The 23129-nt window shown below is 62.0% G+C and overlaps 2 protein-coding genes across 6 annotated transcripts in view; one reads left to right on the forward strand and one right to left on the reverse strand.

The window, feature by feature from the left end:
* The window catches only part of TSPAN11 (tetraspanin 11), a 63080-nt gene extending 56282 nt beyond the window's left edge, over positions 1-6798 (forward strand). For all 4 annotated transcript variants that reach the window (XM_082421119.1, XM_082421122.1, XM_082421124.1 and 1 more), the window contains one exon: positions 4836-6798. In XM_082421119.1, coding sequence (XP_082277245.1) covers positions 4836-4895 — 60 coding nt within the window. In that variant the 3' untranslated portion in view covers positions 4896-6798. The remainder of the gene's footprint in view (positions 1-4835) is intronic.
* Positions 6799-10259: 3461 nt separating this feature from the next.
* The window catches only part of TSPAN9 (tetraspanin 9), a 181243-nt gene continuing 168373 nt past the window's right edge, over positions 10260-23129 (reverse strand). For both annotated transcript variants that reach the window (XM_082421134.1, XM_082421133.1), the window contains 6 exons: positions 17974-18165; positions 17543-17617; positions 16286-16387; positions 15529-15660; positions 15099-15182; positions 10260-13644 (listed from right to left, as the gene is read on the reverse strand). In XM_082421134.1, coding sequence (XP_082277260.1) covers positions 13573-13644; positions 15099-15182; positions 15529-15660; positions 16286-16387; positions 17543-17617; positions 17974-18165 — 657 coding nt within the window. In that variant the 3' untranslated portion in view covers positions 10260-13572. The remainder of the gene's footprint in view (positions 13645-15098; positions 15183-15528; positions 15661-16285; positions 16388-17542; positions 17618-17973; positions 18166-23129) is intronic.

A 23129-nucleotide genomic window follows, 5' to 3' on the forward strand; every position in this document is an offset into this window, starting at 1 on the left:
GCTGAGCCTGAGGTCAGGGTGGGACAAGTCCAGCTGTAGGAGTAACGCTGAGGAGGCCGGGTCACCAGGTCGAGGGCAGGTGCCCGCAGCCCCCCGTTGACCCCCACAAGGGCGGCTCATCCTCCGCAGCGCCCTGCGGGACTGTGCTCACGCCCCAGAGAGTGTCACCGGGCCACCGCCGGGTCCCCATCCCTGGCTCATTTTCTCCATCCATTCCGCTGCGGCGGCCGAGCCCCGGGCTCCAGCGCCCCCTGCCGGCTGGCTCTGGAGCTACCACCCAGCCTCGAGGAGGGGCTCAAACCAGGCCAGCCCCCCAGCTGCCATCCTCCACCAGGCACCCAGCACCTTCCCCCGACCCGCCCAGCCTGGCGCTTCGGAGACCCCAGGCCCAGGAGATACAAGGCCAAGAGGTCATGCCCCCCTGTCCTCAGGAACGGGGGAAGTCTTGCCTGGAGTCAGAGGGCCCCCGTGGTAGACGGAGACCCCCTCTTCTGTGTGATCTGGGGGAGCCACCCTCCCTCCTGAGCCTCAGTTTCTTTACCTGGAAAATGGAGGAGTCTGATGTCTGCAAGCCTTTTTTAAGCAGCAGCGATCTCGTCCTGGAAATCTTGCACAGGAGCCCAGTTATTCAACATGAAGTCAGAGCTGATCCGATGGAAGGAAGCAGGAGTCGGGAGCTGAGCCTGGCGTGAGAGCCCTCAGGAAGCATTTGGCCTCCCGCGATTTTCCTACTTCCTGGGAAGGATCCCGCCTCAGTGAGATGGAGGTGCTGCCGCTTCTTGGGACGTTAGGTAGATGTCTCACGAATACTCTGAAGACCAAGCAGGAAACACGACGAACGTAGCAAACCTGATTCCAGCCAGACATCGCGTGTGCCTCCGGGGCGTGTGGACCAGACACTGGTCTGCCTGCAGAGATGCTGGCGGGCTGGATGGCCAGGATGCAAAAGGGGGACGGGCCTCCTGGAGCCTCTGAGGGCTGCATGTTGAGGTCGCCTGGCAAGCTTTAAAACGCCCCAGGCCTGGGCTGCACCCCAGAACAATTAAATAACGCCATCTGGGGCTGGCAGCCAGGCGGCAGTGTGCTTGTAAAGCTCCCTGGTGGGTCCAGCGTGCAGCCAGGAGGAGAAACGTGAGAAAGAGCCCTGGGGGCCTGGAAGTCAGCAGTGGGAGAGGTCAGGAGCTGGGGACAGGACTGCACCCTCCCGGTCCTTAACCCCCCAAGACAGTCCTGCGGGGGAGGGAGGGGCCGGAGGACAGACAGAAACAGGAAGGGGAATTTACAGGGAGCCTGATTGGACAACTTTTAAAGAACTGGAACCAGCCAGCAGTGTCCCTGAAGAGTGCAGAGCTCTGGCTGTAGGTTGGGACAGCGGTTGGGGGCTGGTGGGGACACTGAAGGACGGAGGTCCCGCACCTGCCAGGCGGGTGCACCTGTCGCTTTCAGCAAGAGCTGGCAGGGCCCCTCCACCCTCCCGTCTTGGGTGACTCCGTACACTGGATTTCCAGACCCGCAAGTGCCCCAAATCATAGGCTTGTAGTCCTGGAAAAACTCGAAGATTCTCTAGGCGGGTGTGTCAACCCTGGACACACAGTAGAATCAGGTTTAAAAACTACCACTGCTCAGGCCCCATCCCCACACATCCTGGCTGTTGGTCTGGGGTGAGACCTGTGCACGGGTGTTTTTTAAATCCCTCCAGGTGATTCACGTGTGTGCTCGGGGCTGAGAATACGGCCCAACCTATTCACCTACATCTGGGGCACCCGGCCAGGACCCAGCTCCACCCTCGTGTCCCCTTCTGTGGGTCGCTTTGGAGGCTGTCCACGCTGAGGTCACTTTGGAAGCTAATTGCCAGCGTATTCTGGCCAGGAAGCTTCTATCTAAAAAGGACATAGCAGCTCAGCGCCTTTTCCGACTGTCCTCCTCACACACAGAATCCGGGAGCCTCCCTCTCAGGGGCAGGGTGGGCAGAGGAGGGGTAGGGCGAGCGCCCTTTGTCAGCTTTGTAACGGGAGCTGCTGTGTGCCAGGCGCCCTGCCCAGTGCCAGGCCACACCAGCCAGCAGGTCGTGGTCCCCTCTCCTAGGGGCTCTCACTCAAGGGGAGGAGACACACAGAACACAGGAGCCACGCACAGTCACAGTGTGAGCCCTGGGGTTTGGGGAGCACATAGGAGGCCCAAACCATCATGGGCAGTCAGGGAAGGCTTCCTGGAGGAAGTGATATATAATTAAGCCTTGAAGGAGTTTGACAGAAAGAAGCAGAAGGGGGAAGCATGCCAGGGTGAGGGGACTGCACGTGCAAAGCCCTGGCTGGCTGGGGGGTGGGGGAGGTTTATCCTGAGGGCCCTGGGGAGCCCCTCACAGGCTCAGGGTGCAGAAGGGGCTGGGTGCTGTGGTGTTGGTCTTGTCATACTGGGTTTCAAAGAATCTCACTGGGAAGGCTCTGGACCTGTGAACGGTCTGGAGGTTTTCCTATTGATAGAGGGGAACTTGGGGCTCAGAGGTTATGACTGAATCCAAGTCACAGAACCCCAGATAGAAGCTAACCCACTCCCACTCCCACCCTGACATTCCCATAGCGTAGGATGGAAACATGAGCCCGGAAACCCACAGGACAGCGAGATTGGGATCTGCAGGTCATTTAAAGGGGAACTGAAAGATCTTATTGGAACGGCTTCTTGGACCTCCCTGGCCCATCCTTGATGCTTGTAATTACAGCCGGGTGCCGTCCCAGAAACCTCACAAGAGGCTAAAAGCATGCCGGCCTCCCTGTTAAAAAGCCCGCGTGTGGTAAACACCGTCTCCAGGCAGGCTGCCAGGAGAGGGCACCGCTCACCCGTGCCCCACGCAGGCTGAGCCCAGCAGCCTGTCCAGCCCACCCTCTGCCACCTCCTGCTCCTGCAGCCCCCTCGGCCTGTGTGTTCTCTGCTCACAGCCGTCTATGCTGAGTCCTCCATGTCCTCTATCAGGAACGGGACACTGGGGGTCCCTCGGGGACTGGATAGTTTGGGCCCATTCCCCATCTGCATGCATCAGGGTGGTGTGTGTGTGCGTGCGTGTGCGTGTGAATGTGTGTGCACATCCTCGGCCCCTCTGCATGCATCGAAGTGGTGTGTGTGTATGTGTGCGTGTGCACATGTGTGTGTGTACACGTGTGTGTACATGTGCCCACGTGTTGATGAGCACATCGTCTGCCCCTCTGCATGCATCAGGGTGGTGTGTGTGTGTGTGTTTGGACACGCGCTGACGTCCACCTCGCCGTGCCTTCCCCAGGGGCACCCTGGGGACACATGTCATGTACAGAGTGCGCGTGCTGGACGCTCGGCCCTGCGGGTCCTCCCCGGCGTGAGAGCTGTGCCGTAGGGGATGCAGCCATGAGTCTGTGCCGGTCCAGTTGCTCCCATCTGGCCTCCCCTTGACAAGATGACCCCCCAGGACAAGTCCTCAAACCATGAGGTGGGGACAGGGCAGAGGGCCTGCACGCCGCCTGGGTGGAATGACTGTGACAGCCACCCGCTTAAAGCCAGCGGGAGATGAGATAACCTCCTAAGCCGCCTTTGAGCCCATGGCTCTGAATCCCAGAGGTGGATTAGCTGCTCTTCGCACCAAAGCTGAAAGCTGAAAGCTGGGTTCCCAGGGGGTGAAACTCCCGCGTGGGGACAGAGGCGGGGGAGGAAGAGGGCACAGAAGGGCTCGACCTCTGCTCTCTCCTTGAGTCTCTCAAAGAAAAACTAGGGTCTGCCAGCCCCAGGCCGTACTCATCAGCCTGCCCTCCTCCGTGTGCATCCAGAGGTACCCTGGAAAGATCAGGTCAGCAGCAGCCGCTGGGAGAGATGGGGTACTGTTTCCTATATTTGGGAAACCCACCTGGACCCCTGTCCACGGCACAGTCATGGGCTGCCCTCCCAGGGTCCCCTCCTGCGGACCAGGAGCCGGAAGCCAGCGGCGCCATCTTTATCAGGGCCACCGTCCCAGTCCTGGGCCTCCTTGGTCTGACACGGCCTCACCTCCTCGTCCTCAGTGCATCCTCGCGCGCGAGGGAGGAGAGGGAGAGGACGAAGGAGGAGGCAAACAGAACAAGGTGGGGAACAAAGGTCCTCACCCTCTGCGTTTAGAGATGAGCGAGTGAGACGTGGGAGGCGACTGCCCAGCACTGCCCGACTCCGGGCCGCTTGGAGACGGGACAGAGGGGCTGGCAGGCAGGCTGCCCGGGCCTGGGGTTGGTGCCGCGTCCCCAGCTGATTTACAAGATGAGCTGGTGACAGTTCTGGGCCCTCCACTCAGAGCTTCAGTTTCCCCTCCTGCACATCAGCCAGAGAATCGACTCCGGGGCCTTGTTTTTCTCTGGTATCTGAGAGCAGCAAGACGTAGACAGACTTTCCTCCAGAAAGGCTGCTTCAGCCAGCAACGAGGGAGTGGCGGTGTCACCGTTCGGAATCTAATAAAATCAGGCCATCTCCAGAGAAGATCTGGGACCACAGAGCCGCCGTGTGGGCGGGAAGCTTGTTAGACGTGCAGGCCCTCACCCAGGCCACAGAACTGTAATCTGCAGCATAACAAGGTCCCCGGGCGATCTGTGACCATCCAAGTGCGAGAAGTACCGCTCTTGGCTAGTGGTTCTCAAAGCAGTCCCCACCTCCACCCCCAGCACCACCTGGGAGCTTGTTAGAAATGCAGAGTCCCAGGCCCCACCCCAGACCCCCTGAGTCGGAACCTGCCCCTGATCAGGTCCCCAGGGGGCACTTGGGGGTGCGAAGCCCGGCTCCGGGGCGCCCTTGGCCGGCACACTAGCGAGCTCTGATTTCTCTGCCCCTCTGCTCTTTCCACCCGGCAGATCTGCGGGATGATTCTCACCTGCTGTTTGCACCGGAGGGTCCAGCTGCATTTTTACTAATGGCCGACCTTGTCCCCGTCCCACTGCCCCTCGCAAGTTCAGGGGCCCAAGTCCCATCGGCCAGGCCTGCGACGTCAGCATCAGCTGGCCTAGAAGCTCCCGGAAACAACCCCTACTCTGTGCCCAGCCCCTTGGGACCCACAAGTGCCTGAGACCATGGCCCCTGCAGCCCCCCACCCGGGCCGGGGACCCTCAGCCCCCTCCCTGCACTTCTGTGGGCTCACCGCCGGAACCCCCAGGCCGGGGGCGGAACCTGCTGGGAGACCACAGGCAGAGCCTCGCTGGGCATGGGCTCCCGTGGACCGCAGGGGGCTGGGCTCACGCTGGGCTCCCTCCCTGCTCCTGAACCCTGAACCAGGGCTAGGAACCTTGACCCCTCTGGGAGGCTTACGTTGGGCCCATGAGCTTCCCACCTGTACTCAGCATCCTTCCTCGTGCCTCTGCTGGGTGCGCTTTTCTCCCCCCGGCCCGGGAAATGCATCGGGTGGGCAGGGAGGGTTGGCTCTGCCCCCAGAAGACCCAGCCTTCTGCCCACCACCACGCCTTCTCACCTGGAAGGGAGTGTCCGGTGGCCCGGTTCCTTCCTGCAGGGCTGGGGTTGGGCGGCACAGGCGGGGTGGAGCCGCCAGGGCCGGCAGCAGGGGCCTGCCTTGGGCCCCTCCCCGGGAGAGGTCCCCCTGGGGGACCTTGGCCCCAAGCCCCGTCTCTAGCCCTATGCCCGTCGGGGGTCTCCTGTCCATGGCTTGAATCTCAGGAAGCCCAGGTTTTTAAAACCATCTTCAGCTCTTAATGTTGGTGGGAGTAAAATCCTTCCTGATTAAACCAAATCACAGACCCTGCAAAGTTGGAGCCGCTGAGAAGGTGCAGTTCTGAGCAGAGGGGATGCTCTGCCCGGAGCCTACTTCTCCTGGGCCCACACTCCCAGACCACCAGGCCGTCACCACGTGGCCTGCAGGAGCCCCACTGCTTCCCAGAGAGAATATAGCCCCTTCCTTAGCTTGTCATACTGGGGGTGAATCAGGGAATTTTCAGGAAGAACTTTCCCAGGTATGGAGAACTAAAAGAAAATCCTAGGAAATACAGAGCACAGGTGCTGGCAGTTTTCCAAAGAACATGTATCAATTCATGAGACCCCCATAGCCCGTCCCCCTCCACGTGGCCATTACAAGTGGGCAGAGATCCCCCCGCCGGCCCTCGTGTCCCGCGTCCTGGAGTCCCCTCCTCCTCCTTCCCACCGCCGTGATGCTGAGGCCAAGGCCAGGAAAGGTCACACCTCGCCTCCCCAGTCTCTTGCGGGCCCAGCTCAGTCCCTGGTGAAGGGTGTTTTCTTTCCCATTCGGGGGTCACCGCTGTCCCCAGCACAGACCCAACTGTACCAAAACCGCACACTCCCCGAACAGGGGTTACCCACACGAGCAGAGGGCATAGCAGCCTCCCCGGGGTGGACTGCCCTTCCTGCCCTGGGATTCTCTGGGCGCTGTTAGACAGGGCCTTGGGGTCACCGATGCCAGTTCATTAAAAGGGAGGCCAGCTTTCCAGCAACCCCAGACTGCACCAAAGCCAAAAAACATGGTGCTGCGATTATCTTTGCTGCCCTCCAACTTCCTGGGATTCGTGCATATCATTGAAAAATAACCGTAAGTCCCAAGTTCTCTTCAGGGCTAGATGCCAGGCTGACGTCACACTCTCCCGCCGGTACCGGGACCCCGGGCCACCCCACTCCAGAGTGGCAGCGTTTCTCCACGGGGACCAGTTCATTTGTCCCCGTCCCCAGATGCGGGGGGGGGGCACTTTTTCACCCCAAAGCAAAGCGACTTCCATCGTAATTCAGAGAAGCTGGGGGCCCCAGGTTGCCCAGCGTGAAGCCAGAAGGAAGTAAATGCTTCGTCTTTTGTGACAGAAAGCGTTCATTCTATTTCATTCACTCTTCTGTCTAGAAAACTTGCTTGAGGTGGGCAGGGCTGGGGTCCGTGGGAGCACCTGGGCCAGCTGGGCTCGGGGGGGCCCCAAGCCGGGGGCACGGCGGGGGGGGGTCTGCAGGCTGGGCGCGAGCCCCTCGCCTGGTGTGAACCCGACGGTCCCGTTCAGTGTGAGCCCTCCATCCACCAGGGACGTCCCCGGGGGGAAACCCACCTTGCAGGGGAGTCCACAGCCCTGCCCTCCTCCTGTGTCACGCCAGCATCTTGGTCGAGATTATTCTCTGAACAACCACGGGGCTGCCCTCCGATGGCCTGGGTATCAGTCAGGGGCTGGACCCGGTCTAGGCACGTCTGAGCACATCTGTCTTGTTGGGCCGGCATGTCTGCTCACCTGCACCATCACCGTGAGCGTGAGTGTGCACCCGTGTCCGCACAAACGCTCAAGTGTGCCCGGGGGGCCGGCACCCCTGTAGGCCCCTCCCCACTGCACACAAGCAGCGCTGGGGGTGGTGGGCACTGCTGTCTACACACGCTGGCAGTCAGCGGGGCCCTGGTCAGGTGGGTGAGCAGCAAGAAACCTTTGCGAAGCTGTCGCCCTCAGTGCCTGCTGGTGGGCCTGTCGCCTGCCACTCCTTCCCAGCTCCGAGGGCCAGGCTGTCAGGCTGCGGTGGGTGGGCTGCCACGAGCTGGACCCTGGTTCCCTCCCTCCCCCAGCTGAGAATGGACAGGCTGTCAGTGGGGGCACAGGAAGCCCCCCCTCTCCCCCTCTCCCCCTGCATCCATCACTGGCTGAAGATGACGCAGTGGCTGAAGATGGTGACGCAGTGACTGACGGCCAGCAGGGGGGCCTGGGGGACCCTCTGGGTCAGGCCGGGGGGTGAAGAGGGCGGTCAGTAAAGCACGAATCCAGCCCTGTCCGTCAGCAAGGTCCAGACTCTGTCCTTGCACTTTGTCGTCAGCCAGGCCAGCCAGAGCCAAGAGGGCTAATGTTCCCACTGGCACCATTTCACAAGGTGGGAACGGTTTCCACCAGACTTTTCAAAAGCTGTAAGTATCCCTGAAAGTCCCTAACTGGGGTTTAGGGAACCCCAGGTTGGGGACCAGAGATCAAATTTCACATGCTTTCCCTGAGTTGCCAACCAGTAAGTAGGAAGGCTGAGTCCTTTTGGGAACTGGGTCTGTTGACAGAAGATATCTATTGAGACTATATTGGCCCTGCAGGAATTCAGTGCGGGGAGAGGGGGACAAACGACAAAGAGCTTCCTGATGCCGTTGACCAGTGAGACGGCCTCGCCTGTCCACACGTTGGATCAGCCTGGCTGCAGACGTTGGGCGAGGCTGGTTCCCTGAGCTCTGCAGCCACCCGAAGAAAACTCTCTGGGTGGCAGCAGGCTCTACCCACCAGACCCACAGAGCACACTGGGGCCTGGCTACACCAGTCCCCCACCTCTGCTCAGCATCGAGGGGCACTGAGGGCAGCTGGGCAGTGCTCGGGGGTGCCCCAGCTGCCATGTAAGCGCCTCGACAGGGAGAGCCCAGCAGCAGCTTCAGCCGGAGAGCCTGGCCCGGGCACGCCCTGTGGAGTGTTGTTATCCTTTTTGTTAGTTTAAGGAGACACACTAGTCCATCTCCATGACTGCGTTACACTCAGCAAAAACAAGACGACTAAATCAATAGCCTCCAAGTCTTTGCCGAACACTTTAAGAAGGAACCATTGCAATGCCAATATTTTTGTGTTCAAAGTGACATTCACTTAATCTGACTTCCCTCTGACTTCTGTGGATTATTGAATGCTGCTACTGGACCAGCAGAGCAGAACAAGCCCCCCGGGGGGTGGGGGTGGGGAAGCTTGCCCACCGAGCCTGCACATCTCCCGAGCTCTATCCCCCCTCCACACTCCATCCAGCTCCGCCCCCCAGATCACTCTCTAGCAACTCCAGTTTTCAGCCAGGGGGATGTTCTTCCTTGGGGTCCCACCTCTTGTTTGGGGACTCCTGAGGCCCCAGATTTGACCAGTTTCTTGCCAAGCACCTACTCTGGTTCAGAACAAGCTGGATGTCTTCTTTTTTTTAAAATTTATTTATTTTAATTTATTTATTTTTGGCTGTGTTGGGTCTTCATGGCTGCGCGTGGGCTTTCTCTAGTTCCAGCGAGCGGGGGCTACTCTTTGTTGCGGTGCGCGAGCTTCTCATTGCGGTGGCGTCTCTTGTTGCGGAGCATGGGCTCTAGGCATGCAGGCTTCAGTAGTTGTGGCACACAGGCTCAGTAGTTGTGGCTCGCGGGCTCTAGAGCACAGGCTCAGTAGTTGTGGCTCACGGGCCTAGTTGCTCCGCGGCATGTGGGATCTTCCTGGACCAGGGCTCAAACCCGTGTCCCCTGTATTGGCAGGCGGATTCTTAACCACTGCGCCACCAGGGAAGCCCTGGATGTCTTTACGTACATGATTTTATTTAGTCCTCGCAGCAAATCTGTAAAATACGTATTGTCCGCATTTTGCAGATGATGAAACCAAGACAAGTTCAGCGAGAACGCAGTGCTCACACGGACGCCAACCACGTGCAGGGTGGGAGCCGAGCCCGGTCCTCCCGAACCAGTGCTCTCTCCACCCAGGCGTGGTACCTCTCTATGGGTGAAAGCTCAGGCGCGACCGACAGCCGATAGAACAGTTGCGGTCAGGAGGGATCTATAGTGCACACAAAGGCATTTCACGAGCTGTGACCCGACACCAACAAAAGGAGAGATTTAGTTACAGCCTGCAGCTCTGCCCATCCACCCCCTGCACGCAAGCTCGCGGCTCGCGAGACCCACGCGGCCGCCGTCTGGTTCCAGTCCTCTCCTGTGGGGGGGGGGCTCGCGCTGGGGGGATGACAGGAAGGTTCCTTCTCCCCTCCAGCAAATCTGGTCCATCACCAAGGCTTGTCGGTCCTCCCGCGGGTCCCTGTCATGGTTCCCCCATCCCGCTGGTAACTCCCTTCGTTCTCACACTGTAGCCAGAGGGATGGCGCTCAAGGGCAGAGCTGAGCCGGTCCCACGGGCTTCAAACCTCTCAGCGGGCGCCCACTGCTCTTAGCTTAAAGTTCAAACTCACCCACCGGCTCACAAGCTGCGACCCCTGCCCAGCCCCACTGGGGGCCTCTGATAACTTGTTCCCGGCCCCTCCCTCACACACTTACAGGACCCCAGGACTGGCCATCTGTGGCGGGTGGCAGACGCCGAGGTGGGAGCTGGCCTCTCGTGCGGCCAGCTCAGGCCGCCGGGACAGGCCCCCAACCCCAGAGACCCCTCCCCGCCCAGCAGATCTGTAGCCTGGGCCCGAGGAGGGGAGGAGAGGTCCTCGCCGTGCGCTGTGCGTGGACAAGGCAGGCTGGTCCCTCACACCAACCACCTCGTGAAAAAGTCACAGTCGTGGCTCAGTGGACACAAACACCACAAAGAGACAGGCTGCTTGTGCTTTTGACACGTTATCAGTTTTTATTTAAAAACATGCTAAAAACATGGCGTTCCGTAAGCCAGGACCAGGATGAAGGTAGCGCACAGATATGGCATCGCAAGCAGAAAAGTGCATTGAAACCAGCACGCGTGCCCCCCGCTTGGCCACGCTGCCCCAGCGGGCAGGGTGTGGGCACAAGCCCCAGGCCTGGCCCTCGAGGGGCCCGGTCAGCGTGGCGAGGCGAGGACACGCCCTGGACTTGGCCTCATGGCGGCGGAGGGGGGATGGGAGAACAGGAACACAGGAGGCCGGCCCTGAAGGGCCGAGGGGCAGGGTGGACCTCAGGTGCCTGGCTCCCGCTCCGCCCTGGCTGGGTCCCTGCTGTTAGCACCTCCACCAGCGGTGGGCAGGGGCCGGAGAGGCGCGGACATCCTCTCCATCCACCTGGACCACTCTTTGGCCACCAAAGCAAGGAGGGACGGCCATCTGGTCCAAGTCAAGCCAGAACACCTGCATGAGGGTCTGGGGTGGGTCAGCAACCTTTCCAGCGTGAGAGGCCACGACGCAGGCCCACGCTGGAGGGGAGAGAGGAGAAGGCCTCCAGCAGGGGAACAGGGGTCGGCATCTGCTGGGGTCCCCAAGGGCTGTGCTCAGCCCTGCTGGCTCACCTCCCTTGCCAGACGGCTACAGAGAGAGGCTGAGTGGAGACAGGCACTCCCCTGACGTCTGCAGGACCTTGGCCTTGGGAGTCAACTCTGTATACTACCTGCATCAGACCCCACTGAGCTAACTGTGACCTTGGCAGGGGAGTCGCCAGGGAGCGGTTTCACTCAGGTAGTGCTGCCCACGAGAGCAGGGTCGGGAGAAACTGAGAAGGTGCTGGGCCCCATCACGGACATCACACGGCACGCCTTCTGTGCGGGGTGGGGACCGCTCTGCACGATGGGCGAGGGGCTGGGAAGAGCTCCCCCGCCGCCGTGCGCGGAGCCCGCCGCCCGGTGTGGACTCGCCAAATGACGGAACAGCCAAGCACAGGGTGAGGCGAGAAGGTAGTTTTGGGGACTGCGGACAAGGCTCTGTGGACAGACGGACGGGGCAGGGGCTGGCGGGAGGAGGGAGCCGGAGGCAAGGGCCCCAGGGCCGAAGGACGCCCCTTAAGCTCCAGAAACATAAGATGCCAGCGAGGCCATACACCCCCAAGGTGCTAGGCTTTTGCTGTTGATTTTCACAAAAATTTTACATTGCATTGATAGGCATAAACAACGCCCCAAGACAAACCCATTATGCAGCAGTCCCACTGTGCCACTCGAACGCTTGTTTGTGGAGGGTCCCTCGCAGTGGAATGGTGGTGCATCCGCTCTGGGCTCTGCAGACCTGGGCTCCCGGGAAGTGGCCGAAGCTCCTTCCCAGGAAGGCAAGGCCAGAGGGTGGGGAGGGCCGGTCCCCTGTGGCCTCCACCCACGGCCCTGCCCACAGGCTTTCCCATGATCACGCCCACTCCCATCTCAGGAGGTGCTCTCTACTCTGCCCAACTCGCTGAGACCACCCTACTCTCCGCTCCCCCGCACCCAAAAGCTCGACTCCTGAACACACCAAAAGTTCTGTACTCCTGGTCCCAACCGTCTTGTACTTAAGGGGAGAAGGGGGCTGCTGGCTGGGTGGCCAGGTCTCAGCGCTCGAAACAGACAGGTGGAGGCTGGGGAGGAGACAGGGCCCCCCGGAGGTCAGGGCACCCATCCAAACAGTGCAGAACAAAGGCAGCGCCCAGGCGACGCCCACCTGGGGAAGTACCAGCTGCTGGGGAACCTTTCCAAGCTCAGCCCCATGGATTCTTGACTTATTTGTTTAACTGCACAACTTGCTTAGACCAGCATGAACCCTAGTGGGGGCACCTCGCTGCAGGCGGATGCCCCCCAGCTGTCCATCTCCAGGCCCTGACTCAGGCTGCTTTGTCCTGGGGCTACTGTAACAGGATCCCGTCTGGCCTCTCTTGGGTCTTCGGTACTCTTCCTTGGGGTCACAGAGAACGTGATCACCAGTCACCCCAGCATCCATGAACCCCAAGGAAGGAGGTGAGGGTCCTGGGACCCGGGTGGACGTCCCTCCCTCCCTCCCAGCAGGGAGTCAGCAGCCGAGTGACTCTGGCTGGACCGATCACGGCTCCGCCCTCCCTCTGGTGGTCGTGGGTCCTCTGCTGCTGTCTGAGCAGCTCCACGGAAGGACCGCTTCCCCTTCCAGAAGCAATGTGAGAGAGTGAGCAGCATCTGAACTAGAGAGGTATTTGTTCATGAGTTTCTAGCAGGAATGTCTGTGAAATAACGGGTTTGCAGAACCTGTCGCGGGAATGCCCGCAGGGGTGGAAGGGAGCCTCCCAGGCCCACAGGGGGCAGGAGGGAGGAAGAATGGAAAAAGAGCTGCTCAGCAGTGACGCATAAGGACCCACGACCGCTCGGCCTCGTTCCCAGCAAAGCACCCGCGCCCCCAGAGGACCCCCGGCCCTGGCCTCTCACGCAGCCTGGGCCCCGGCAAACGCTGCACCCTGCAGGCCTCGGCCCCGTGCGGCCTCCTGTGCCCCCCTCTCCCCTGCCTCTCCCAGGCTCCCTGCTCCCCCTCCCTCAGTGCATCCTGGCGAGAGCCTCCTGAGTGTGCACAGCGGTCTGTCCTGACAGAAACTGGGCGGACACGCCCTGTCCCCGCCTGTCCCCACCCTCAGAAAGAAAATCAAACCATTACAGAAATCAACGCAGTAAAAAGTTATAAATCAGAAAGCTAACCCTAAACTTATCCAAGAGATAGTATTCCTGAATAATCGTAATCAGAGTAAAATAAAATAGAAAAGCTACACTGTAAGGTATAAAAAGCCTGGGTGAGATGTTTCCAGGGGCCCGGCCGGGAGACGGTCCGACCCGCCCGTGTCCACGCACCCGCTCTCCGGGTGGCCAGGGGCACCGGGGCCTCCGCCAGGCAGTCTCTCCACCGGGAGGGAGCCCTGCGCCTCCCACCCCACGTCACGCGAGGACAAAGTGTCAGCGGAGGAAGGACAGGGCAGAAGCGCACCGGTGCCGGGGGGCTCCCAGAGCACACCCCCCGCCCACCCTGTCTTCTTTGGCAAATGCACAGGAATCCGGGCGCCCCGGCACCCCAAGGTCTCTACGCCTTCTCCTCCCTGGCCTCCGCCCGCCGAGAAGGCTGCAGCGGGTGGCGGGGAAGGCGGGCCGGGGCGGCGGGCGCAGGGGTCAGCGGTCTGGAGGGTGCGGGCAGGCGACACAAGCTGAAGGCCTCTCCCCTGGCGCAGTGTCCACGGGGCCGGGGCGTTCGGCCGGCCCGCTCAGGCATCGTATTTTTTCCCAGTCCGGTGGATGTGCTGGAAGAGGGTCATGGAGAAGGCCATGCCCAGAATCTGAAAGACACGGGGAAGGGGCCTCAGATGGGGGCCACGGGCACCCAGAGCGCGCGAGGCAGCCCCCTGCAGGATGCAGATGCTGGCGGAGTGAGGACAATGCAGAAAAGAGGAGGCCGCACGCGGGGACCTCGGCGGCTCGGACTGTCCGTGCGGGACGTCACCGAGCTCCGAGGCCCAGAAACCTGCTGTTTCAGAGCGCTGCGGTGAGGACAGGACCTGACCCTAAGTGGCAGCCGACGGGGAGCTGGGGGCGTGGGGGGAGCGGCAGGACACTGACAGCCCCCCGCCTCACTTCCGCGGGGTCCTGGGGTACACGGCATGGCGCCTGACCGCTGCTGCGCTGGGAGGACGTTACCACTCATCTGGGTCCCCTCAGCCCCCCGATCCCGAGCAGAGCAGAAGATGCAGGAAGCCAGCCTGCGGCCTCCTGGGCACCAGCACTCGCCGCGCACCGCGTGGCCAGAGACACCGTACTTCCCGTGGCACTCACACTCAAGGTCTGCCCGTGACCTTGGAGACCGAGGGGCCCAGCCTGGCCCCGGCATCCTGGTCCAGGCCTGGCTGCAGGCAGCCCTGAGCCGAGCCCCACTCTTGGCACCGGAGAGACCCTTGCTCCCGCGAGCCCGTCTTCCGTCAGAGCCCTGAGCGGGGACAGTGGCTTGTCCGCTAAGCTCGGAGGCTCGCATATAAGCAGACACGGTCAGGCTCGCGGGGTCTAGGGAAGAAAGGGGACTTCGTGCAGGATGCTCATCTTCCCGTGGACGGACCAGTCAGGGTCAGGTGGTCACCAGGGGTAGGAGTTACACACAAGTGGGCAAGGAGGGAGCCCATAATGCTCCCCGAGAAAGGCCGGGGGCTCCTGCTCTCACCACGTCAGCCTTCTCTTCCAGGAGGGAGCCGGGGGCCCCTCCGAGTCCCCCTCCGTCACCCACGCTGGGCCTTGCACAGCACGGCCGCCTGCGAAACACTGGCTAAGGGCAGCGAGCCCTTCCCGAGCACCTCCCCTGTGCGACGTTTCGGGTATTAAACTCATGTAACGCTAAGAAGTGGCCCACGATCACGCCCACTACACAGATCTGTAAATGAAGGCACAGCAGCTAAGCCACTTGCCAGGTCACACGTATCCCACGGGATGGGACAGACCCCGCGGAGGCCGCCTGTAGGCCTCGCTCACGATTGATGCCTGAGGACTCACCGCCGTTCAGTTCAGTCACAGGGTAAACGTCCCCGTGCTGTGGGGACAGGCATGTCACAAGCAAACCCATGGGGGCTTCCTGCGATGCCAGCACAGGCCCAAGGCTCAGAGGGATGTGACAGTGACACAGCAGCGCCCTGCAGGCTCGCGCAGGCCCCGGGGGAGCAGGTCGGGCGGGGAGGGGCGGGGCCGCCCACCGATCGTCTCTCCCTCGGGCCTTCGGGCTGGGCTGCGTGAGGCTGGGCGGCCCCCTTACCTGCATGGTCAGGATGCACATCCCCACCGTGCCGAGCACGTGCTTATTGTCATCAAACCACGTCTTCACCTTTTCGTAGCAGCCCTGCGGAGCGAGGACCACAGCTTCAGGCACTGGCGTGACCGTGGGCCCCTCGCCCGGCCCCTACCTCGCTGCGCCTCTGCCCCTGCCCCCAGCCCCCAGCCCCGGTCCTCTTGCCTTCGGGCATCTCCCCCAGGGGTTCCGCCTACAAGGCCCTGCCGCACAGCCCCAGACCCCATTCCCCCCGACCTCCGACGCCCCCAGATGTGGGCCCAGATCCCCCACTTCCCACCTGCCTTCTGGCTTCAGGCCTGTGCGTCCCCGCCCGTCCCACATTGGTGGCCCCGGGCCACCGTCCCCAGGCTGTCCACCGCACGGACCCCTGGGGTGGGGTGGGGTGCAGCCTCACCGTCCTCCACACGGGGGCGCTGCTGTTGCGCCCACAGCCCTGGGAGTTCTCCATGCAGCAGCGGTCGGGAACCGTGTTCTCCCCCAGCACCGGGTACCAGTCTGTGTAGTCGGTGACACCACAGCACCGCATCTGCGGGCGGAGGGGCACAGGGTCAGACGGGCCACACCTTGAGTCCCCCTTGGGCTTCCCCTGCCACCCGGCCCCCACGGGAGCTGCCACCTGGAGTTCAGCCTTCTCGTCCCTTCTTTGGGCCTCAGCCGGGCCCAGGGGAGGAAGTGATCTCTCCTTCCTGGAGGCTGGATGGGGAGAAGGCAATGCCGCCTGCCCTCTGAGCTGGGCGCTGGGCAGGGCACTCAGCCCTCCGCTCGCCCACCAGCCCCCTGGCTCTTGGCTTTGTGGATAGTCCCAAGCTGGCTGCAGCACCCAGCCCGCTGGGGCTGTGCTGACTCGTTTCCTCTTAGAACAGAGCCTCCTGAGTCATGACAAGGGAGGCAACCCTGTTGCTAAAATAAGTTGTCGTTCGTGCCAAAGCTTCAGAAAGGAAGGGCTTGGACGAGGTGCCCTCTCAATCATCCGTCCTTCCCAGCTCCCTGGGCCCCGCAGCTGCAGGCCACGTCCAGGCCCTGCTTGCCGTCCTCCCCGACGCCCCCACCCCTCTGCGGCTGCCGCACGGTGTCTGACCCAGAGAGCCGGGTGCCCGGCCGGGTGCCAGTGTGAGGCCCCGGCCCCGCCCCCGCCCAGCACGGCCCCGCACCTCGGCCTGGATGATGTTCCAGGCGCTCTTAAGCCCCACGTTGTTCTCCGAGTTGTACAGCAGCAGGCCTTCCGTCAGGTCCTTCCTGGCGTTCTCGTTCACCTGACAGGTGAGGGCAGACTCAGGTCGGGGGAGAGCAGGAGGCCGCCCCGCCCCCCAGCTCTCCCAAGTCGGCCAGGACAGCTGGCCACAGCTCTCCCGGGCTGGGGAGGCCCGCTGCGGGCGGGGCGGTGACCCTGGAGAGCCGAGCTCTTCGGGCCAGAGCTGTGACACGGAGGCGGGGACAGCCCAAGCCCCTCAGCTGCCCTGGTCCCAGGACCAGCCCCGCACAGGCCACCCTGCCCCCAGGCCACGACACCCCCCAGTGCTGCCCCTGTCGGGACACACCCTGGGAACCACAGGGTGCAGATCAGCCATCCCGAGCGTGGGTCCACCTCTGCTTTGTCTGTGAAGTTGCAAAATAACATCTACCTCTGGGATTGTTGTGAGAGTTAAAGGAAAGGACTCCTAAAAAGAACTGAGAACAAGGCTGGCCCGCAGGGATCTCTCAGCATTATTCGCGCCTCCTTTTCAGAGATGCAAAGGAACTACTGTTACAAATGCTAAGAGTGCCTCTCCCTCTCAGTGAGGCCCGGGCACCTCTTTCAGGACCAAGGAGAAGATGGTAACACGGTTCCGGGTACAACACACCCAAAGGGCCCACCGAGCCCGAAGCCCGCGCTTGGCCAATCGTTCCTGGTGGTCCCAGAAGAAGTTCCCCAACTTTGCAGGGAACTGTCCAGCCTGGCGGGGTCGCCAGGGGTCCCCGCTCCACCCTCCTGAACCCCCGGTGCAGCCTGGGAGCAGCTGTCTGTCCCCAAAGGTCTCTGGACGTGGAAGCAGAGCCGCCTCCACTGTGAGCCCGACGCACTGTCACCTGGAAGGCTCCCCTGTGCTACCGGTAGGTTACCCTCCTATCACCCAGCCCAGACACCCAGTGAGCTCTGCATCCCTTCCCCACAACTGTGTTTGAATAGTCCCAGTGACGGGGAGCTCTCTGTGCCAGAGGCTCCGTGGCGTCCCTGGGTCATTAGAGGACACTCCACTTCCTAAGACCACACAGGGTAATAAGCCCCCCACCAAAGCCTCTCCTCGGGGCCCTTCTTAGCGCTCCCCTCCTCACAAGTACGAACTGTCACTGCTTTTCCTCCGGCTTCCCAGACCCACCCCCAGGGGCGATGAAATTCCATACGCCCCCTCCCTTCCTGGAAGGCTTACCTTGTCCATGTAGACAAAGAAGAGGGTAATTAATATCAGCTCCGCCAGGAGGATGACCAACAGGACGATGAAAAACTGCAAAGAGAAGGTCCAGGCGTGGGCATGTGGCAGTGCTCATGGCCGGGGACGGGGTGCAAACGGGGTGTCAGGGGACAGGCAACACCTAGACCGGATTTCCCAGGCACGGGAGAGGCCACGGCTCCCGAGGACTCCCAGATGGGGAGGGGAGGGACATAAGGCAGACACCAGTCAAGGAGTGGGAGGGGCACCTAGGGCAGGGGTAGCCCATCATGAGGAAGAGGGGTGGGGTCAGGCAAAGACCATTCTAGGAGCTACTTCTCCGGGCTCAGGCTGGGCACCCAGTGGGCTCAGTGGCTCAAATGCAGGGCGATCCAGCGTTCAGAGGGCTGGGGGGCTGGGGTCCAACTTACACTCAGGAGGAGGCACCTGTTCTCCTTGATGGCCCCCAGGCAGCCGAGGAAGCCCGTCACCATGACGATGGTGCCTATGGCGATGACGAGGTTGGCTGCAGACAGCGATGGGAAGCTGGGGGAGAAGGTGGCAAAATTGCCTTGGGACACGGAGAGCCAAATGCCCACTCCAAGCAGTCCACAGCCACAGAGCTGGAGAGAAAGGGAAGCCTGTTAGCCCGGCACTGCTCTGGTATCCGTCTCCACAGGACTCAAAGGACTGCGTTTCCCTCCACTGCCCCCACTGCCCCCGGCCCCAACCATGAGACACGGCCAGGCTACAGCTGGGTGGTGTGACCTGCACAAAGCCCCCAGCCTCTCCGTGTCAAACGGGATGGCACCAGCTTCTCGAAGCTCGGAGGGTCACGTCTATGAGGACAAATTAAACAAGGCACAGGGAAAGCATGTAACAAGTACGGAAGGTCCCAGCTGCACGTGCATGGCCATGGGGGTCCCACTCAGCAGAGGAGGGCCTGGCGCTCAGGAAGGAGGCGGGGAGGGGCCACGTGGTCGTGGAAGCAAGTGAGGGGTTTGGGAGGGAACCGCTGAGCCAGTTTCTCAGAGCCAGACCCTGCGGTGACTGGGTCCCGCTGCCCTGACTGGAAGGGCCACTTGCCCATGGTCCTCAGGAGCTCGAAGAACAAATTTCACGCAGATGGAAATAGGAAGGGGCTCCCTGGCCTGGCTGAGGGGCTGGCCGACGTGCAGGGCATGGGTCCCCCGTGGCCTCAACATCCATCCCAGGGAGCGGCCGCCGCCCCCGGCTGGAACCCACTCCGCCCCACGGCACCCCCGGGGCTGCGATGCCCGGGGCTGCAGTTTCCCATCCCCTGGGCTGCAGCTCTCCACGGCAGCCTTGTTTTACACTCCGTAAGCTGACTCTGCCCCCACTCCGTCCAGGGGCTCAAGGATGTCTGCGGGGTCTGAGGAGCTAGTCAATCGGTCGACAGGTATTTACCGAGTACCTACAGCACAGAGGAGCCACAGCCGCCGCGTTAGGGACCTGCCTTCCCAGGGCCTCCGCTCGGACCAGATGGGAGCCAGGGAAGGGCAGCATCCACCCCAGGCCGTGTGCACGGGGGCCAAGTAAGTGGCACAGAGTTCAGGTGCCAGGTGGAGGGGGCAGCCCCTCAGGCACGTGGACGGGGCAGGTGGGGAATGAGACACTACCAACCCCCTTCTGGACCGTTGTGAGACTTGAAAAGAAAGAAGGCCCGTGAAGAGGGTGACCAGGGCCAGGCGCCGGCCTCCGGGAGACAGGTCCCGAGCTGGGCGCCATGCTGCGCCCCCCAGGATGCAAGCCCGTCTCTGCTCTCGAGCTGCCCCCGCTCCGGGGAGCGGACACGTGGCAGTGAGGGCCAGGCGGCCATGAGCAGGTGGAGAGCGGGAAGACCAGGCACCGGCAGAGGCTGCCCAAGGAGACGACTTCCTCTCTCATCTGCTCCACAAACCGGAATGGAGCGCCTGCTCGTTAAAGCCGGGCCCTGCTCTGAGCACGGGGCGACGGTGGCAACGGCGCCGGCAGAGACCCGCCCTGGGGAAGAGGGGACACACAGGCAAGCACACGACAGAACTCCAGGTGCCGTGAAGAAAAACAGTCAGGATGAGAAGGAGTGCGGGGGCAGGGGGCAGGGAAGGCCCCTCGGGAAGGTGGCGCTTGAGGAGGAACCCACAAGAGGGGAAGTAAATAAGCACGCGAATAAGCGGGGGAAGAATGTTCTAGAGGAAACAGCAGTGCAAAGCCCTGGGTGGGGGGAGCCTGGCCCGCTGGGGGCCGGAGGTGACAGGGTGACAGTGGTGGGGGACCGGCGGGTGGGACGTCGCAGGCATCGGGAAAGAAAATGGTGGTGTTCTTGATGGGATGGGGAGCCCGGGAGCAGGACAGGGACGCGATCTGTGATTTCAGCAGGTCACTCCGGCTGCTGTGTGGAGAATAGGGCATCGGAGGGCAAAGTGCGGCGGGCAAGCCATCAGGAGGCCACTGTCGTGACCAGGGGACCAGGCGGGGCTGGGGGGACCTCCAGCGGGAGGCTGTGCCGGAGTGCCGAGAGACGGTCCAATTCGAGATGTATTTGGAAGGGCTTGCTCGGCTTCCACGCATGAGTAGGATTTCGATAAATGAGGAGACGGAAATGTGGTCCAGACGGGGCATGTCGAAAGAAGCGGGGCTATTCCGGCGCGTCACTAAACCGGAGACAGCTCCCAGGGCTGCAGATGGAGCCGGCCGAGCGGAGCAGCTGCTGGGGCCCCACGCCGTGGACAGCTGCCCTCGCCCCGTGCCCTGCGGCAGCCCCGCTGGAACAGGGCCGAGTCCGCGGTGTGGGCACACCAGCCCCAGAGCGGCCCCCCACCCAACGGGGCATCCACCCAGCTCAGCCAGGGACTGGGTGCCACCCACACTCGCAACCACCAGGTGGCGCCCCAGGCCGGGTCAGAGCTCTGGGTTTGCAGGGAGGCTCAGAGACTTATCCAACCTGTCACTGACTCTCCTCAATCCGGTCACTTTCTGTGCTGCCAGCTCAATTGTTCTTTCATTAATCACACCATGGAAATTCATGCTCTCCATGCTGAAGATTTATGGCTCTAAAAGCCAGACCCTGGAATGAAAAAGAGGAGACCCCACTGCTGCCGGGTCACTTGCTACAGGCCAGGTCGCTCGCTACAGGTAAGGAGCCTGGCCTTGGGACCCTGGAGCCGCAGGACATCCTCCCACCCTGCGATGGAGACACTGGGCCCCTCGGAACCGTCCCCGGGCCCGGGAAAGTCCTCAGGGTACTCCCACCACTTTATATAAGGGACCTCAGCATCCACGGATACCAAGGGACGACTGTCCAGCTCCCTCCCAGCAGCCGGTTCCCACCGGGAGTGGGCCCGAGAGGGTCCCCTTGTGCCTCCCCTCCCCGTGTCCCTCGTGGACAGAGGCCCCCATGTGGGAAATCTCAACAGCTCAGAACCTCCAGGAGCCAGTCACCTCTGTGACTGCACACTCCCCAACCTCTGACCTGCTGTGCCAGCTCTCCAGAGCCCGCGGAGCTGCTCCCCAACCGTCACACCTGCTTCCCCCTCACCTCCTGTCTGAGGTCACCTTGCCCCGGGTAAGTCTCAGGTGAGGCCTGCTGCGGACAGCAGGGCAGCCTGGACCCAAGCCCCGCACCTTCCTCTCAAAGCCACACACCCGTCCCCGCCCCCAGAAGGCCACCGCTGAATGAATGAGGCCCTGCAGGCAACAAGAGGCCCTGCTCACCCCATATCCTCGGCCTCCTGCTGAGATGGAGGGACCCTCTGCTCCCGTCTCTGACCCAAAACCAGCAGAGCCCCCAGACCCTAAGTTCACAGACTAGGACATCACACTGCCAGGCCCAGCCCGGGACCTGGCTTCCCGTCATTTGATGCAGAGCCCCGGCAACACCCCCGCTGAGCCCCCGACGGGTGAGAGGCGCCAGGCCACCGCCTCAGCCCCAAGCCCAGGTCCCGGCCATGCGCCCCTGCCTGCCTCTGGCCTCCGTGTTTCAGCCCAGCCTGCAGAGACCTGCCTGAATCCTTTCCCTGAAATGCCTCCTTCATTATGCTGCTCCCCTGTGTGACCCTAAGATTCTTTTCCTCTCTGAGGCCCAATGCCCTTTAAAATGTGGCATCTGGACTAGAGAATTTCCCAGCTCAGCCAAACCTGAGACACGTTGTTCTCACCCCAGGCTGGTGGTCCCACCAGAGCAACTTTATTCCCAGGGGACATCCGGCAATGTCGAGTCTTTTTTGTCGTCACAACTTGGGGCGAGGGTGCTACTGGCACCTGAGTGGGTAGAGGCCAGGGACGCTGCTAAGTGTCCTACAGGGCAAAGGGCAGCCCTCACACAACAGAGAGCCATCTGGCCCCAAATGCCGAGAGAGATTGAGAACCCCTGCCCTAGCCCCCTGCCCGAGCCAGGTGTCCACCCCCCAGCTACCGACTCCCTGAGAAGACAGACACCCGAGAAAGAACTGGTGTGTCCCTCCAGGGTGGGGTGCGTCCTAGCTCCGAGAGGGACACACACGGGAGGACGACAGGGCTGGTGAGGGCCGGAGAGGGGCAGCTAGGAGGCTGAGGTCCAGGGGGTGGCAATGGAAGCAGAAAGGGTTTGCTGGGCGGGAGGGCAAGAGGACAGGAGGCCATCTCTGAAGCCACAGCAGGGGCAGGGACGGCGAGGGACGGATGGGAGGAACGGGGGAGCCGCCCCCCACGGAGGGTGCCCGGCACAGGAAGGAGGCGGGGCCTGCAGGGGCACAGCCAGAGCTCGGCGCTGGAGAGCTCGGCTGGTGGCATTCGGGGAAACTGGCTTCCCAAAGCAGAGGGTTGTCTCAGAGACAACCAGCTAGATTCAAGCCCCCCGGCAGGAAGAAACTCCGGGGCGAGGCGGGGTGACTCAAGCACCAGGACCCAGCCAACCGACCGACCCAAAGGCACCCGCCACCCTGCTGTGGTCTGGGCCGGGCTGGCACTCCTCTCTAAGCAGAGGCAGGCCCAGGGGCCACCCTGACCACCGAGCCTCCCTGCCCCTTGCCCCTCCCCCAACCAAGGGCACTTCCAAGTATTTTCCACTCGGGCTCCAAATGAACCCACATCCAAATGTGAGCAAACCCTTGCATTTGTCCGTTCCCTGCTCTCTACAGGGGCCACGACCTGGGTCTATATTGTCCGTTACTAAATCCCCAGGGCCTAGACCAGCGCCTCCCCTTGGCAATGCCCACGGGTCTCCCTCCTCCAGGCTCTCTCTTCAGAAGGGAGAAGGTGCAGGACCCTTCAGAGTCTCAGCATCTTCCTCATCACCCTGGGCCCATCCAACAGATGCACAGCAGGCAGACTGAGGCCCGCAGGCTATGGCCTCATTTATCAAGTCTGCTGTAATTAGCCAATACCCCCATGGCATTTTCCCCATCTTCAGTTGCAACCACATTGATCTGTGGTTTTAATACATGTTTCTGCCGTGTGTCCTTATGTATTTTTCACCCAGCATCCCAGTTCTCCGGGAGTGAAACCACAACCTCCCCTGAACCACCCTCCCCCCTGAGCTTCCTCCCTCACTTGCTTAGAGCCAAAGGGCAGCCACTGCCTGTGTCCCCCACAGCTGCCACCATCTCCC

This window comes from Balaenoptera physalus (assembly GCF_965194825.1).
Source record: "Balaenoptera physalus genome assembly, chromosome: 13".
Taxonomy (NCBI): domain Eukaryota; kingdom Metazoa; phylum Chordata; class Mammalia; order Artiodactyla; family Balaenopteridae; genus Balaenoptera; species Balaenoptera physalus.